This window comes from Pristiophorus japonicus, chromosome 1 (assembly GCF_044704955.1).
Source record: "Pristiophorus japonicus isolate sPriJap1 chromosome 1, sPriJap1.hap1, whole genome shotgun sequence".
NCBI lineage: Eukaryota > Metazoa > Chordata > Chondrichthyes > Pristiophoridae > Pristiophorus > Pristiophorus japonicus.
In genome coordinates, this window is record NC_091977.1 from 523,413,781 (window position 1) to 523,430,281 (window position 16,501).

Here is a 16,501-nt window from a genome sequence, read left to right on the forward strand (position 1 = left end):
CAGGTGAGGCCTCACCAAGGCCCTGTACAGCTGCAGCAAGACCTCCCTGCTCCTATACTCAAATTCCCTAGCTATGAAGGCCAACATGCCATTGGACTTCTTCACCGCCTGCCGCACCTGCATGCCAACCTTCAATGACTGATGTACCATGACACACAGGTCTCGTTGCACCTCCCCTTTTCCCAATCTGCCACCATTCAGATAATATTCTGCCTTCATGTTTTTGCCACCAAAGTGGATAACCTCACATTTATCCACATTAAACTGCATCTGCCATGCATTTGCCCACTCACCTAACCTGTCCAAGTCACCCTGCAGCCTCTTAGCATCCTCCTCACAGCTCACAACGCCACCTAGCTTAGTGTCATCTGCAAACTTGGAGATATTACACTCAATTCCTTCATCTAAATCATTGATGTATATTGTAAATAGCTGGGGTCACAGCACTGAGCCCTTGCAGCACCCCACTAGTCACTGCCTGCCATTCTGAAAAGAACCCATTTATCCCGACTCTCTGCTTCCTGTCTGTCAACCAGTTCTCAATCCACGTCAGTACATCACCTCCAATACCATGTGCTTTAATTTTGCACACCAATCTCTTGTGTGGGTCCTTGTCAAAAGCCTTTTGAAAGTCCAAATACACCACATGCACTGATTCTCCCTTGTCCACTTTACTAGTTATATCCTCAAAATATTCTAGAAGATTTGTCAAGTATAATTTCCCTTGCATAAATCCATGCTGACTTGGACTGATCACTGCTTTCCAAATGTGCTGCTATTTCATCTTTAATAATTGATTCCAACATTTTCCCCACTACTGATGTCAGGCTAACCGGTCTATAATTCCCTGTTTTCTCTTTCCCTCCTTTTTTTAAAAAATGGTGTTACATTAGCTACCCTCCAGTCCATAGGAATTAATCGAGAGTCAATAGACTGTTGGAAAATGATCAATGCATCCACTATTTCTAGGACCATTTCCTTAAGTATTCTGGGATGCAGACCATCAGGCCCTGGGGATTTATCAGCCTTCAATCCCATCAATTTCCCTAACACAATTTCCTGACTAATATGGATTTCCTTCCGTCCCTCCTTCTCACTAGATGCTTGGTCCCCTAGTATTTCCAGAAGGTTATTTGTGTCTTCCTTCGTGAAGACAGATCCAAAGTATTTGTTCAATTGGTCTGCCATTTCTTTGTTCCCCATTATAAATTCACCTGATTCTGACTGCAAGGGATCTATGTTTGTCTTCACTAATCTTTTTCTCTTCACATAATCTATAGAAGCTTTTGCAATCAGTTTTTAATATTCTCAGCAAGCTTCCTCTCATACTCTATTTCTTCCCTTCTAATTAAACCCTTTGTCCTCCTCTGCTGACTTCTAAATTTCTCCCAGTCCTCAGGTTTGCTGCTTTTTCTGCCCAATTCCTTGGAGCTCCTTGGAAGTGCTTAGCGGATAGAATAAATTACCGGCCCGTTTTAAAAATGTATTCATATCATGGCATGCTAACTGCTGCAAACCCAGGTGGGAGAAGGCTGACATGAGGGGACCTCCCAATATTCATACATTTGGAAGTAAAATCAAGTCCGAATTCCAAAGTTACGCCATTGCATTAAGGTGAAAGTAGCAGTCTATCCACAACCTTTGCCGTCTTTTAAGACTATTAGATACAATAACTTGCATTTATTTCATACCTTTATTGTAAGAAGACCATCTCAAGATGCTTTAGATTCATAATCAGACAACAATGGACACTGATCTGAGGGAGGAGATATTAGGAGGGGCAATCAAAAGCTTGGTCTGATGTGGGTTTTTAAAAAAAGGGTCTTAAGAGGAAGGAGAGGGTGTTTAGGAAGGGAATTCCAGAGCAAGGGGCCCAGAAGGCTGAAGGCATGACCACAAATATTGTGGCAAAGTAAGGGGCGTGCGCACAAATCAGATAAACGCAGAGTTCTGGTGTGGTCGGGGGTTGGGGGCATTGTAAAGCTGGAGGAGGTTATCGAGGTCGGGAAGGACATAGCCAAGAAGGGATTTGAACAAGATGAGGAGGATTTTAAACAGGGAGCTTTGAGGAACCGGGTGCCAATGTAGATCAACAAGGACAGGAGTGATTGTTAAGCTGGGCTTGATTTGGGATAGGAGACAGGCAGAGATTTGGATGAATTGATGTTCACAAAGCAGATTATGGGAGGCCAGCCAGGAAAGCATTGGAATAATCAGGTCTGGTGCTGACAAACGCATAGATAAAGCAGCAGAGGTGGACAAGGTTACGGAGGTGGAAGTAGGCAGCCTTTGTGATAAAGTGGATGCAGGATCAGCTCAGCTTGGGCCCCAAGTATGATGCTGGGGTTTCAAGTCTAGTTCCACCAGAGACAGTACCCAGGGGGAGGGGATGGAATTAGTGGTAACGGTACAGATCTCATGACGAAGGCCAAAGACAATGGGGTCAAAATTCAGGTGCGCCAGAAAGATTTTTATAATGGTACTTATTGCTGGAATCTTTGGTATGGTAGGTAGAGCCATTTTCAGGACTTATTAATTTTTTCAAAATCCCACAGGAAATGACTCGTAATGGGGGTGGGCCTTAGACTGAAAGCTCGGCTGATTGGCTGAAAATGGGTCGAACGGGGGCCTCCGCTGCTGTCAATCAGCAGAGGAGTCGTGGTGACGTCACAGCGCATGTGCGCCACCACGCTCTCTCCTCTCCATTAAAGGGGATATTTTCTATCATTTTTTAATCTTTGGCCACCAGGCCACCATGGAGGGTTTCGGCCAGGCCAGCCGGGCTGCCAAGCTGCTTGTTGGTGGCCCGGCTGAACCCAGGTGCAGTATTTTGTCAGCCAATCGGCAAGTCAGCTGGCAAAAAATGTTTCTATTGCAGCCGCGGCACTGGGCCCTCCCCTTTAAGGGCCGCCACACTGCCGGGCCGCACAGTGCGGAGATGGTGTACCGGCAGAAAAACCTGCCGGGCGCACCACGCGGCGGGGGATTGATGAGTTCAGTTGAATAATCGGGAGGCAAGTATTTATTTTGATTAAAATTGGTGGTGCAACCACTCGGGCGGGATGGAGTCCAGGTCAAAAAAACCCTGACCTGAATTTAGGCCAGGTCGGCCAGCTGACCCCAAAGCGGCGGCCATTCAATTTTTTTAGAACGGCTGTCACAAACGGGCATTAAACGGGTCTCCGAGACCCTGAATTTCGGCCCCAATGACTTTGGACTTCCCAATGTTTAACTGGAGGAAATTTCGACTCATTCAAGTCTGGATATCGGCCTCTGAATGAACAGAGGCAATGGATGCATTGAATGTGGTAGTAAAGGGAGCTGGGCGTCAGTGGTGCACATGTACAACCTGACTGACCATGTCTTTGGATGACATCATCCAGGAGCAGTACGAGGAAGAGGAGGAGGCCAAGGATGGATCTTTGGGAGATTCCAAAAAGGTAAAAGAGAAACCATTGATGGAAATGCAACGATTGTAGTAAAGAGTGGAACCAAGTAAGGGAAGCTTGGCACAGATTTACAAGGCAACAAAACTTTCAAGGACTTGAGAGGAAAGGGAGGTTGGTGATGGCAGAGTAGTTTGCAAGGACAGAGGCGGTTTTGTTTTTTTGAGGAGAGGATGAGGAGTGTGTTTTGAAAGGGAGAAGGACAGTACCAGACGAGAGGGTATTAATTACAATGCCAGCTAGCATAGGGGCCTGAAAGGGAAGACAAGTGGTTAGTATTTTAGTGGGAATAGGGTCCGGTAGCAGAAAGTGGGTTCCATGGACAAGATGAGTTCAGAAGGGGCACGAGATAAACTCGAAAAATGTGTACGATCAGAACTAGGGCCGAGGGAACCTTGGAAGGAGGTCTGGCTTGGTAGCCAAGGGGAAGGAATTCAATAGCAGAGCAGAGGCTTTTAAACACCTCCATTTGATCAGCCCTCAATGTTCTAAACTCAAGGGAATACAAACCAAGTTATTGCAACCTGTCCTCCATTTAACTCTTCAAAAGCCCCAGTATTATTCTGGTGAATCTGCACTGTACCCTCCTCCAAGGACAATACATTTTTATCGAGGTGCAGTGACCTAAATCCGACTGCAATTCTCAAGATGGGGTCGGACTAAAGTTCTCTACACTTCCTCACTTTTGCATTCCAACCCCCTTAAAATAATGAACATTCTATTCGCCATTTTGATTGCTTTTTGTACATGTGGACTAATTTTTAATGATTTGTGCACATCGATACCCAAATCACTTTACCCCTCCACAGCTCCTAGTCTCACCATTAAGTATTCAGATTTGTCTCAGATCCAAAATGGATGACATCACATTTCACCACATTGAACTCCACCTGCCATAATTTTGCCCACTCAGTTAATCCATGTCCATTCATAAATCTCTGCTCCCATCTACACAATTTATTGTGCCTCCTAACTTAAGTGCAATTTGCAAACTCTGATAAACAACTCTTACTTCCTCCAAGCTATTTTATATATGGTAAAAAGCAGAGACCCCTTAAAAGTTCTCCACTGTTCCTCAATTGTGCCACCGTTTAGTCCTTGTTTCCAGTCTACTTTAGCCAACTCTGCCCTCATCCCACTGTAGTCCCCTTTGTTTAAGCATAGTACGCTCGTTTCTGACAACTTCCTCATCCTCAATCTGTATTACAAATTCAACCATATTGTGATCACTCATTCCGAGAGGATCTTTTACGAGGAGATCGTTTATTTTTCCTGTCTCGTTACATAGGACCAGATCCAAAATGGCTTGCTCCCTTGTAGGCTCTGTTACATACTGTTCTAAGAAACATTCCCGTATGCATTCTATGAATTCCTCCTCCAGGCTACCCCCGCGATTTGATTTGACCAATCGATATGTAGGTTAAAATCCCCCATGATTACTGCCGTTCCTTTTTCACATGCCTCCATTATTCCCTTGATTATTGCCCGCCCCACCATGAAGTTATTATTTGGGGGCCTATAAACTACGCCAACCAGTGACTTTTTCCCCTTACTATCTCTAATCTCCACCCACAATGATTCAACATTTTGTTCATTGGAGCCAATATCATCCCTCACAACTGCCCTGATATCATCCTTTATTATGACACCCAGGTCTCGTTGCACCTCCTTTTCCTAATCTGCCGCCATTCAGATAATACTGGAGGTTTAGGTTATGTAAGCAAAGCAGGGATTAGGAAAAACACCACTATGCACTTTGTGTCTGCTAGACGCGGCCCATTAAAAATTACACTGTAGTTGTGTGCATCAGTATCCCATTCCTACGTCTGCTACTGAGGACATGTAGGCAAAATGATCCGATATTCATGTGTGCAGAAGTGTTGGATGGAGTCCTCTGTGCTCTCAGAATAAATGATTAAATATTAGTACTGTACATTAATGATTTAGACGAGGGGATTAAATGCAGTATCTCCAAATTTGCGGATGACACTAAGTTGGGTGGCAGTGTGAGCTGCAAGGAGGATTCTATGAGGCTGCAGAGCGACTTGGATAGGTTAGGTGAGTGGGCAAATGCATGGCAGATGAAGTATAATGTGGATAAATGTGAGGTTATCCACTTTGGTGGTAAAAACAGAGAGACAGACTATTATCTGAATGGTGACAGATTAGGAAAAGGGCAGGTGCAAAGAGACCTGGGTGTCATGGTACATCAGTCATTGAAGGTTGGCATGCAGGTACAGCAGGCGCTTAAGAAAGCAAATGGCATATTGGCCTTCATAGCGAGGGGATTTGAGTACAAGGGCAGGGAGGTGTTGCTACAATTGTACAGGGCCTTGGTGAGGCCACACCTGGAGTATTGTGTACAGTTTTGGTCTCCTAACCTGAGGAAGGACATTCTTGCTATTGAGGGAGTGCAGCGAAGGTTCACCAGACTGATTCCCGGGATGGCGGGACTGACCTATCAAGAAAGACTGGATCAACTGGGCTTGTATTCACTGGAGTTCAGAAGAATGAGAGGGGACCTCATAGAAATGTTTAAAATTCTGACGGGGTTAGACAGGTTAGATGCAGGAAGAATGTTCCCAATGTTGAGGAAGTCCAGAACCAGGGGTCACAGTCTAAGGATAAGGGGGAAGCCATTTAGGACCGAGATGAGGAGAAACTTCTTCACCCAGAGAGTGGTGAACCTGTGGAATTCTCTACCACAGAAAGTTGTTGAGGCCAATTCACGAAATATATTCAAAAAGGAGTTAGATGAAGTCCTTACTACTAGGGGAATCAAGAGGTATGGTGAGAAAGCAGGAATGGGGTACTGAAGTTGCATGTTCAGCCATGAACTCATTGAATGGCGGTGCAGGCTAGAAGGGCCGAATGGCCTACTCATGCACCTATTTTCTATGTTTCTATGTTTCTAGTATGGGTGTTTTTTTTGAATGACAAAATGAAAACGGCGCAAGAGTAATATTAAAGCCAACTGTAACTATATTTTCATTACCCGAGCCCTTAGGAATCAGTTAAATAAAAGTCAGCTGAAAATACATCGGACTATAGTATTTGTTAGCATCTGTGATTAATCTCAGTCGACATTACCATGTAATCTAGAATTAGCAACTACAAAAAGGTACCTTCGCCAGTATCCCATTGGGAGAACCCAGTGCCAGTGCTCCATTCAGCTTTCTGTTGCTCATGAAACTGAGAGTTTTTTGAGGAGTCCTGCCATAGCTCAACTGCATTTTCATCTGGATACACAGGTGATAAGTAAACAGCAGCAAGTGGCGGGCCTGAGCCTGCATTGGAGATCTGGTCATCTTCATCGACAGTTTCTGCAACAGGTGTCTGGCCCACTGTTGTGTATCCACATGGTCCATCTCGAAGACCCAAGTCATTACCACCACTAGGTGAGCAGGTGATCTGCGAGAGACGGAAAGGCGTGCCTTGGACAGTAGGAAGTAACTGGTCGCCTGCGGTAGTATTGCCATCCACAGAGCGAAAATATAAAGAATCCAGCTTCATTTCATCATTCACACTACTATCCATAGCATCCTGTGGAATAACAGAAGAATTAAAGTCAGGCTACCTAGGACTCAGTTGCACACATGTTTGAAACATAGAAGCAGCGTAAAAATCATATCTGAAACAAAATAATGCCATTACATGCACTGTGCTTTTAGCTAAATGAGATAGCTAATTAGACACGAATCGTGTTTTCTTAATTTCTAACCCATCAGGTTTCTGAAACAATTTAGATCAATTAGGAAATAGACTATACAAATTGCTGTACTGGTTTCCTGTGAACATTTAACAGACCTGGGTGGCGATTCTTTAGCCCATTGTACTACCGCTTCTTCTACCTGGATTCTATCTATCCCAGATTGTTGGGATGTGTGCCATTTCCCCAATGTTTGTCCTGATTCCTTTGTGATATGACATTTCATAGTCTCAATCGGTTCTAACTAGCACAAATCTGCAGCAAAACCATTACTCATTATTCAGAAACTTTATTAACAGTCTTACTGAAAAGTCCGAAAGATAGCAAGTATGAGAGGGAAGTTGCTCTTGAGAGGTTGAGGTTCTGGTACATGAAAGGAAAAGGAAGACCGACTTTAGATCTGGCCTATACGGAACTGAAATGAGGGTGCCAATAAATTAGCTTTGTTGGATGGTGACGGTGGTGGAATCTGGAAAAAGATATGAATTTTTTCCAAAAAAATCAACAGCTCATTGGAATTTTAATACTGCAAAATTATACAACCTGTGCACCATAAAACTAACCTGCCCCCATGTTTATTGCTTCTTTGCCCTGCTCACTTCAATCAGCCTCACCCTCCTTATTAATTCTCCCATTAACGGACAGGTCACCTACTACACCACCCTCTCATTACCACCACATGATTTTGAGGCCACGGGCTCTCTCGAACCATTTCCTCATCTCCCTTCTCCATCACTTTCCACTGTTGGAAAAATAAACTACGACCAAGTCAGTTTCAAACTTCAACTTCTTCGTCTCCTTCCACAGGCCCTCTACCTCAGACAGCAAGCGTCATATTCCAGAGTGAAGGGAGTAGACGAGTGGGTGTTCCTGCAGGAATAAATGATGTAGTAGAGAAGTGGTACTCAAATAGGTTTAGGTACATTACTAGGAAACTGAAGGCTGAGAAATTATGTTGGGAGGACAATTCCTGGCCTTTAGTAGGGGCTCTGAGTCGATGAATAGAATCATAGATGATGATGTAGCTGATTTGTTAGGCGGGCTAAATGGTGTTGGCTTCATAAATGACAGACCGTTTCTGGTGTAAATCTGGCTGGTGCATGAAAGATGGAGCACTTCTAAGTAGGAACATAGGAGATTTGCTAATAACATATATAGAGGATGGAATCAAAACTTTAAATAGCTAGATGTAGGAGAGGAATGGTCAGACTTTAACTTTGGAAAAGCAGAACTTGGAATGTACAGCAGGAGAGAAGAAAGCAGTAAATAAATTTAAGTATACTAAACTTAAAAAAGACTAAACAAAATCAAGACAAGAGAGTCAGGAATACAATTGACTGCCGTCCCCTGACTGCTAGAAGCATTAGGAATAAAATACTGAAACTGAAAGTGCATTAGAAAAAAAAATACCATTGAAAAGGATTGTGGAACCATGAAGATGGGAATTAATTCAGTATGCAAGGAGGCAGGCTGTTCAGGAAACATATTGTGGGGAGGAGATAAAGGGTAGCTTTTGTTTTTGAAAGTATTGAGAGATTCAATTTGCCTATTAAAAAAGTGAACACATTCTCCTTAAAAAGGGAAACAGCCCATTATCCAAGACCAGAGATCTTATACACAAGTTGGCAAAAGGACCCTTAAATGTGAACATGGGTACAAGCTAGAGTTTAACCAATTAAAACAACCCAGCCAACTATCATAAATCACTAATAATCTCCCTGCTGCTTGTTCAACCTATCCATTAGGGCAGTAACTTGCAGGATTACCTGGAGCAGAGTGGGAGGAATAACCAGCCAACTCCAGGTTTGATTCATGAGTAGGCCGCTGGTCAATCATCAAGCGTGCCCTGCTTGATGACGTGCTTGGCTCAGCTACTGAATTGCCATGTCAACAAGTGGCTGACTTGATTTCAAATTTCTACTGTAGGCATGTTATCTTGCAGCCATTTTAACCATCTCCCCACATCCAGAGGATATTCACCAATTAGACAACTGGCAAGAGCAGCTTTGAACCCTGACTAGACAGTAGATATCAGTATTGAGTAGCACAACTCCCCATAAAGATGTGCAAGTGCATTGCCACCATTCTCCTAACCAGATCATTTCCTGTCAAACAGTTGGAGGTGTGGAGCTTCAAAAGCATCTGTTTCCCTGCCACCCAATGATTGCAAGGATGGACACTAAACGTGACTTTACGACCATCGCCAAGATTCTGAAAACAATTTCTTGAAAATACAAGCACCAAGCCATGAATACAAGAATGCATGTTCTCAAATCCAGGCCTGCAGTAACACCTTCCAGCAGCGGTTGTTGTTCCACGCTCAAGAGTCTCCTCATCAGCTGTACAATGGGCAGCAGGCGGGGGAAGGACTTTGCAGGGTAGCTTTTGATATATTAGCCACTTCAATGTTCTAGGTGTCCAAAATCAAATACCAAGCTTAGCAACTGCTTACTCCAGGTCCTCACATGAGGGGCTTTGACAAAGAGATATACTTGCCATGAAGCGCTCCCACACTCCAGGACACTCATCAACAGGGCAGCGTAGCCCAGAGCCCTCCCTGCAACTATTTCCACCTTCTTGCAGCAATTCCATCTCACAATTTGTATCGCAGAACTTGGTCCGGGGTCTACGGTCATTGAGCTCAGACATGATGTCACTTCATGGACTTTTAAGGAGCTCTTTCATAGTGCGCAACAAAAATATATTCCAGTGAAAAAGGGCAGCAAGAGAAGGGATAACCAGCAGTGGATAACCAAGGAAATAAAGGAAAGTATCAAATCAAAGACCAATGTGTATAAGGTGGCCAAGGTTAGTGGGAAACTAGAGGATTGGGAAAATTTTAAGCAACAGCAAAGGATGACTAAAAAAGCAATAAAGAAAGGGAAGATAGATTACGAAGGTAAACTTGCGCAAAACATAAAAACAGATCGTAAAAGCTTTTACAGATATATAAAACGGAAAAGAGTGACTAAAGTAAATGTTGGTCCCTTAGAAGATGAAAAGGGGGATTTAATAATGGGAAATGTGGAAATGGCTGAGACCTTAAACAATTATTTTGCTTCCGTCTTCACAGTGGAAGACACAAAAACTATGCCAAAATTTGCAGGCCACAAGAATGTGGGAAGGGAGGACCTTGAGACAATCACTATCACTAGGGGGGGGGGTAGTGCTGGACAGGCTAATGGGACTCAAGGTAGACAAGTCCCCTGGTCCTGATGAAATGCATCCCAGGGTATTAAAAGAGATGGCGGAAGTTATAGCAGATGCATTCGTTATAATCTACCAAAATTCTCTGGACTCTGGGGAGGTACCAGCGGATTGGAAAGCAGCTAATGTAACGCCTCTGTTTAAAAAAAAGGGGGCAGGCAAAAGGCAGGTAACTATAGACTGGTTAGTTTAACATCTGTAGTGGGGAAAATGCTTGAAACTATTAAGGAAGAAATAGCGGGACATTTAGATAGGAATAGTGCAATCAAGCAGACGCAGCATGGATTCATGAAAGGGAAATCATGTTTAACTAACTTACTGGAATTCTTTGAGGATATAACGAGCATGGTGGATAGAGGTGTACCGATGGATGTGGTGTATTTAGATTTCCAAAAGGCATGCGATAAGGTGCCACACAAAAGGTTACTGCAGAAGATAGAGGTACATGGCGTCGGAGGAAATGTATTAGCATGGATAGAGAATTGGCTGGCGAACAGAAAGCAGAGAGTCGGGATAAATGGGTCCTTTTCTGGTTGGAAATCAGTGGTTAGCAGTGTGCCACAGGGATCAGTGCTGGGACCACAACTGTTTACAATATACATAGATGACCTGGAAGAGGGGACAGAGTGTAGTATAACAAAATTTGCAGATGACACTAAGATTAGTGGGAAAGCGGGTTGTGTAGAGGACTCAGGCTGCAAGGAGATTTTGATAGGTTAAGCGAATGGGCTAAGGTTTGGCAGATAGAATACAATGTCGGAAAGTGTGAGGTCATCCACCTTGGGAAAAAAAAAAACAGCAAAAGGGAATATTATTTGAATGGGGAGAAATTACAACATGCTGAGGTGCAGAGGGACCTGGGAGTCCTTGTGCATGAATCCCAAAAGGTTAGTTTACAGGTGCAGCAGGTAATTAGGAAGGCGAATGGAATGTTGGCCTTCATTGCGAGAGGGATGGAGTACAAAAGCAGGGAGGTCCTGCTGCAACTGTATAAGGTATTGGTAAAGCCGCACCTGGAGTACTGCGTGCAGTTTTGGTCACCTTGCTTAAGGAAGGATATACTAGCTTTGGAGCGGGTACAGAGACAATTTACTAGGCTGATTCCAGAAATGAGGGGGTTACCTTCTGATGATAGATTGAGTAGACTGGGTCTTTACTCGTTGGAGTTCAGAAGGATGAGGGGTGATCTTATAGAAACATTTAAAATCATGAAAGGAATAGACAAGATAGAGGCAGAGAGGTTGTTTCCACTGGTAAGGGAGACTAGAACTCGGGGGCACAGCCTCAAAATACGGAGGAGCCAATTTAAAACCGAGTTGAGAAAGAATTTCTTCTCCCAGAGGGTTGTGAATCTGTGGAATTCTCTGCCCAAGGAAGCAGTTGAGGCTAGCTCATTGAATGTTTTCAAGTCAAAGATAGATAGATTTTTAAGCAATAAGGGAATTAAGGGTTACGGGGAGAGGGCAGGTAAGTGGAGCTGAGTCCACGGCCAGATCAGCCATGATCTTATTGAATGGCGGAGCAGGCTCGAGGGGCTAGATGGCCTACTCCTGTTCCATGTTATGTTCAGGTAGGTAAGAATTCCAAAGTGATTTAAACATTATAGCAGTCATTGCCTTAGAAGGGACTTTACTTACTAAAGCTTCCTGGCGATGAGTTGAACTTCTTTTGGAGGATAAGTTAAGAATTGTCCCAGGAATAGTAGAAATAACTTTTCCATTGCCTACTGGGCCTAAACGACCCTCTGTCTAAAAGAAAAGAAGTTAACTACAGTGTAGGAAGTGTCATGAAAATAAAATATGCATGTTATAATTATATAAATTTATTCATCACTGCAACTCAAATCTATAGATGGGGTATTGAGTTCAGCAATAGTTTGACAGAGAAAAAGGAGATGGAAAACAGTAAAATTATTTTATTTGCTTTCTTACCTCATTCTGACCAGGAATAAACTCCCTGCTCCCTTGTATTGGAAGCATACTGCATGCTTGGTCTTGTCCAGCTATATTCCTATCCGCTATTCTGAGGCTTCGTAAATTATCGTATGTTGCAGTATTAGAAGGAACAGTTGTCATACTATCATTGTCATCTTCTTCTCCAGCTATATTTCTGTCTACTATTTCACATCCCCACCGATCATCATAGGGTGTAGAATTAGAAGGAATAGTTGACCCACCATTTCCATCTTCTTCATTCCCACTACTTCCATCCCCTCCACCACCTCCATCACCTGTAATAATAGTACAATTAAAAGATGTGTTAACGCATAGTGTAAATGCATGTGCAAACTCCAGTAGTTTATACAAAATAAGCTGCGCAGGTCCTATAACTCCAGTGCTGTTGTTGTAGCTGCTTCGTATTCTAGTTTTTTTAATTTTAAAACTGTTCAAGGTTATTTGGCAAGGGCTACTTTGAGAGGCACAAAAGGGTAGAAGGAGCAGTACTACAATCAACCTGAACGCCACTGAGGTAGCAAGAGAAAAATTAATTTGGCTTTCCTGCTCCAAGTGTGGACACTGGGCGAGGGCTGGATTGGGCTTGTCTGTGATAACCACACAATCTGAATCGCCTGCTCATAGTCACCATCCAAGGCTTACACATGACAATGTGAGCAAGACTGCGACTACCTGTGGAACCATATCTCTCTTCAGAAGCAGGAGGGTAGAAAACTGGTGAAGCAGAATAAAAAAAGACTCTCAAGAAATTTGGTTTGGTGGTATGTGGGAGACCCAAAATATGGCAACAAATATTACCAGACGCTAATGTGACTACTATAACAGATAACAGCAAATTAATTTTGGCACCTCAAGGCGAGAGTTCAACCTGCCCTCTGCCTGCCCCCCGCCCCCCCAGCAAGGTCAGTATTTATTGTCCATTCCTAAATGCCTTCGAGAAGGTGGTGGTGAGCCGCCTTCTTGAATACAATTGAGTGGTGCAGTTCAGACTCAACCACATTGTTGTGGGTCTGGAGTCACAAAAAGACCAGACCGGGTATGGGTAGTAGATTTTCTTCCCTAAAGGACATTAGTGAACCAGGTAGGGGAGAGCAAGAGGGCGATGCTAGTAATAAACATTTGCTTCTCAATTTGACCTAGGAATAGAATACTAATTTGTGTAGCTGGCACTCAAGGTTTCCAAACATAGCTTAGTTCAACGAAACAAACTAATTCGCCAATGATCCAGCTGATGACATTGAGCCTTGCATAAAGTTTTTTTTTAAATCTCAATAAATGCTAAGAGTCCATCTGAAAATTCAAAATCCCTTTGATTAGCCAGCTAGTCACAAGGTTAAAGTGCATACTGCAAAAAACCCCAGAAAATTCTTCAAATTCAAGCTGAAACTCTCCAAAAAACAGTGAAGCAGAAATTAACTGCAAAAAATGAATAAAATTGTTATAGAAACAAGTGTTAAAACAAGAATGACAACTGGAGACTAGCTTTCAACAGAAAGGAGGAAGAAAGAAAGCAACGCATGCTCACAATTAGGCTCCCTCAGCTATGGCTGGGCACCATCAGCAATAATAAATAATGTGCTTACCTACAACTGGTGAGCTTATGACCTGACCCTCTGCTGATCTTCTGAATTCAAATCCATTGTCATTCAGTTCATCAAGTGGTCCAATGGACTCATCAGAGCTACCACCTTCCAATCCTGGCCGAAAGCTGGGATGATTGCTCTCCCCAAGCTGCAGTGCAAATCAACAGATAGAAAGTTGACAATTAATATTTTGACGGTCCCTAGATTGTTTTAGGGAGCAAATGCACTGCTTGTTGTATGATTGGAATATGTAAATGAAAAATATTCATATTTCAATCCCCATTTTGTCAGCCAGGCCAGCAATGGATCTGAATGGAGATCAGGCAACGACAGGATTATGCTCACCTATGACATCTTCCACAGTTAAATAATCCATCAGTACTTATCATCTCGGCTGACAAGATAACAACCAGGCTGGCAGCACTTGTTAAACTGTACCCCAACATCAATCATCACCTTCAGGAGAAGGTGGAGAAATCCTTCCATGTTAAGATACAACAATTATGACAGAAAATGCACTGTGCAAGATTAGCCTGAATTAATATTGAACTACTCATTTAATTTTACACAATATATTGGGGTTGGTATGCAAAATACAGACGTGTTTTTATGTTCATTTTTCCTCCAGATAGAGGGGGGTCCAGCAGACGCACTCAGACAAGTCTCGACAGCAAACATTAGCAGGCAGACTTTACACAAATGTCATAAGGGGCTTTATAAATTGTACCAGCCCTGCACTTAAATAAATTCAAATAGAAATACATTTTTCAAATATAATTCTGGTTGCCTAGTCTTTATTTTCCTTATATACTCATTATTGCAGTCTTTCATATCCAAATGATTCCGACTTCCTGCTCCTATATTTTGGAACTGACAACTTATTAAAATGGGATTTGGTTAAATGGCCCCAAAAGTTAACTTTTTCAGCCAATCAAAAGCCCATAAGCTATTGACGGGCAGGGTCACTCCCAGTCTGTGTGTGTAAAATCACAGATTTCAACAGCTGCTGACAAATAAATATACTCACTGCTGACCCACAGAAGCCAGCGTAATAATGATTAATCACTACCAGTTCAGTTTTATACAACTTCCAACATAAAGTAGCTCCAGAGATGTGCGCAAAACATCTTCAAATCGTTCCATTTTTCCACATTATAAACAAATCTAGAAAAAGTTTAATTTGAAGTATAATAGAACATACATACCAACTGCCTTGTTGCACTAGATAACAGCAACTGTCCTTGCAAAGCATTCTGTTGCTGAACAGTCTCCAATTCATCTTCTGTATCCTCACCACTTGATGGTGCAGAATCCATTCCAGTGGCTGCTTGTCGAACAGGAGGCATCTGAAAGTTATCCTACAACATTGCAAACAACCCTTCAAATTGCCAAATAATTTTTGTTTTTTTAAATTCTTTTTAAATGTCATATTGTTCATTTTCATATGTAAACAAGAGAATTAAAAGACTTTAGGAAGACAGACAAGTTACTGGAATGAACAGACAATTGGAAGATGCAATGCAACGTGGTTACGGGTGAGGTAATACATTTTGGGAAGAAAACCAAGTGGTATCAGGTCCAAAACGACAACAGTCTTTAATAAGAAAACTCCAAGAGGTTTTAATTCAAATGTGAAGTGCAAGATTTTGCTCGTTAACTGCACATCACCAGTAAGAATATGTTTTCTTGAAATTTGCACTAACGATACCCCAGAATACTTCGGGCAGAACAGAGTACGAGGTGCAACCATTGCAGTGAAAATGAGAATATATTTAAACGGCATGTGGGATTTCTATTTAAGTTGCTCTCACTTAGGGAACACAGAATTTATTCCATTTGCTAATGTGATCGAAAATCTTTGGATATTAAGGGAATCAAGGGATATGAGGATAGTGCAGGAAAGTGGAGTTGAGGTCGAAGATCCGCCTGATCATACTGAATGGCAGAGCAGGCTTGAGGGGCCGAATGGCCTGCTCCTGCTTTTTGTGTTCTTATGTGATCACATGCTGTTCTGAGCCACATGTCTGTATATTAATCTTACCTGTGATAAGATGTCGAAATAATTATTTTCAAATATCAACAGGTTTAGTTTACTGGGTAAAAAGTTAATTTCAAAATTAGCAGCATGGGCAGACAGAGATTTAAACACTTCCTGAACAGAGCCAGTTCCTACCTCCTCATAATCCAGTGGCTGCAAAGCACCTTTGTCTAATTTCCCCAAATTGGAATCCAATTCGTGTTCAGTGACCCCCTGGAACAGTAAAGATGGATCTAGAATTCTTCTTTCAAAATCTTTTCTAATTTTTTTTAAAAATGTGCAAAGAAAATGCTTTTTTTTTTTAAAATCATCAAGCCTTTCACAAGCAAGATGGAAGCAATTTATGGTACAGGTCTGGATTATAAAAGAATCTTCACACACACAAAAAATAATTAACAGAGCTAATACATCACACACTTCTAAAAGTTTATATGATCACAGCACAATGGAGTGGTGTGATTTGAAGAACACCATGTCAAAAGGAATGCAGTACCAAAGCATGCCAGAGTAAATATCTACTTAATCCATTTCAAATCTCCCATATCAGAGGACGTGCTTTTAAT

General features: G+C 42.4%; 1 protein-coding gene across 4 annotated transcripts in view; it reads right to left on the minus strand.

Moving 5' to 3' along the window:
• The window catches only part of cep192 (centrosomal protein 192), a 174,284-nt gene that overhangs the window by 116,972 nt on the left and 40,811 nt on the right, over positions 1-16,501 (minus strand). For all 4 annotated transcript variants that reach the window (XM_070896513.1, XM_070896530.1, XM_070896521.1 and 1 more), the window contains exons 8-13: positions 16,074-16,151; positions 15,106-15,258; positions 13,901-14,048; positions 12,294-12,592; positions 12,000-12,110; positions 6,572-6,989 (exon numbers count right to left, since the gene is read on the minus strand). In XM_070896513.1, the coding sequence (XP_070752614.1) occupies positions 6,572-6,989; positions 12,000-12,110; positions 12,294-12,592; positions 13,901-14,048; positions 15,106-15,258; positions 16,074-16,151 (1,207 nt within the window). The remainder of the gene's footprint in view (positions 1-6,571; positions 6,990-11,999; positions 12,111-12,293; positions 12,593-13,900; positions 14,049-15,105; positions 15,259-16,073; positions 16,152-16,501) is intronic.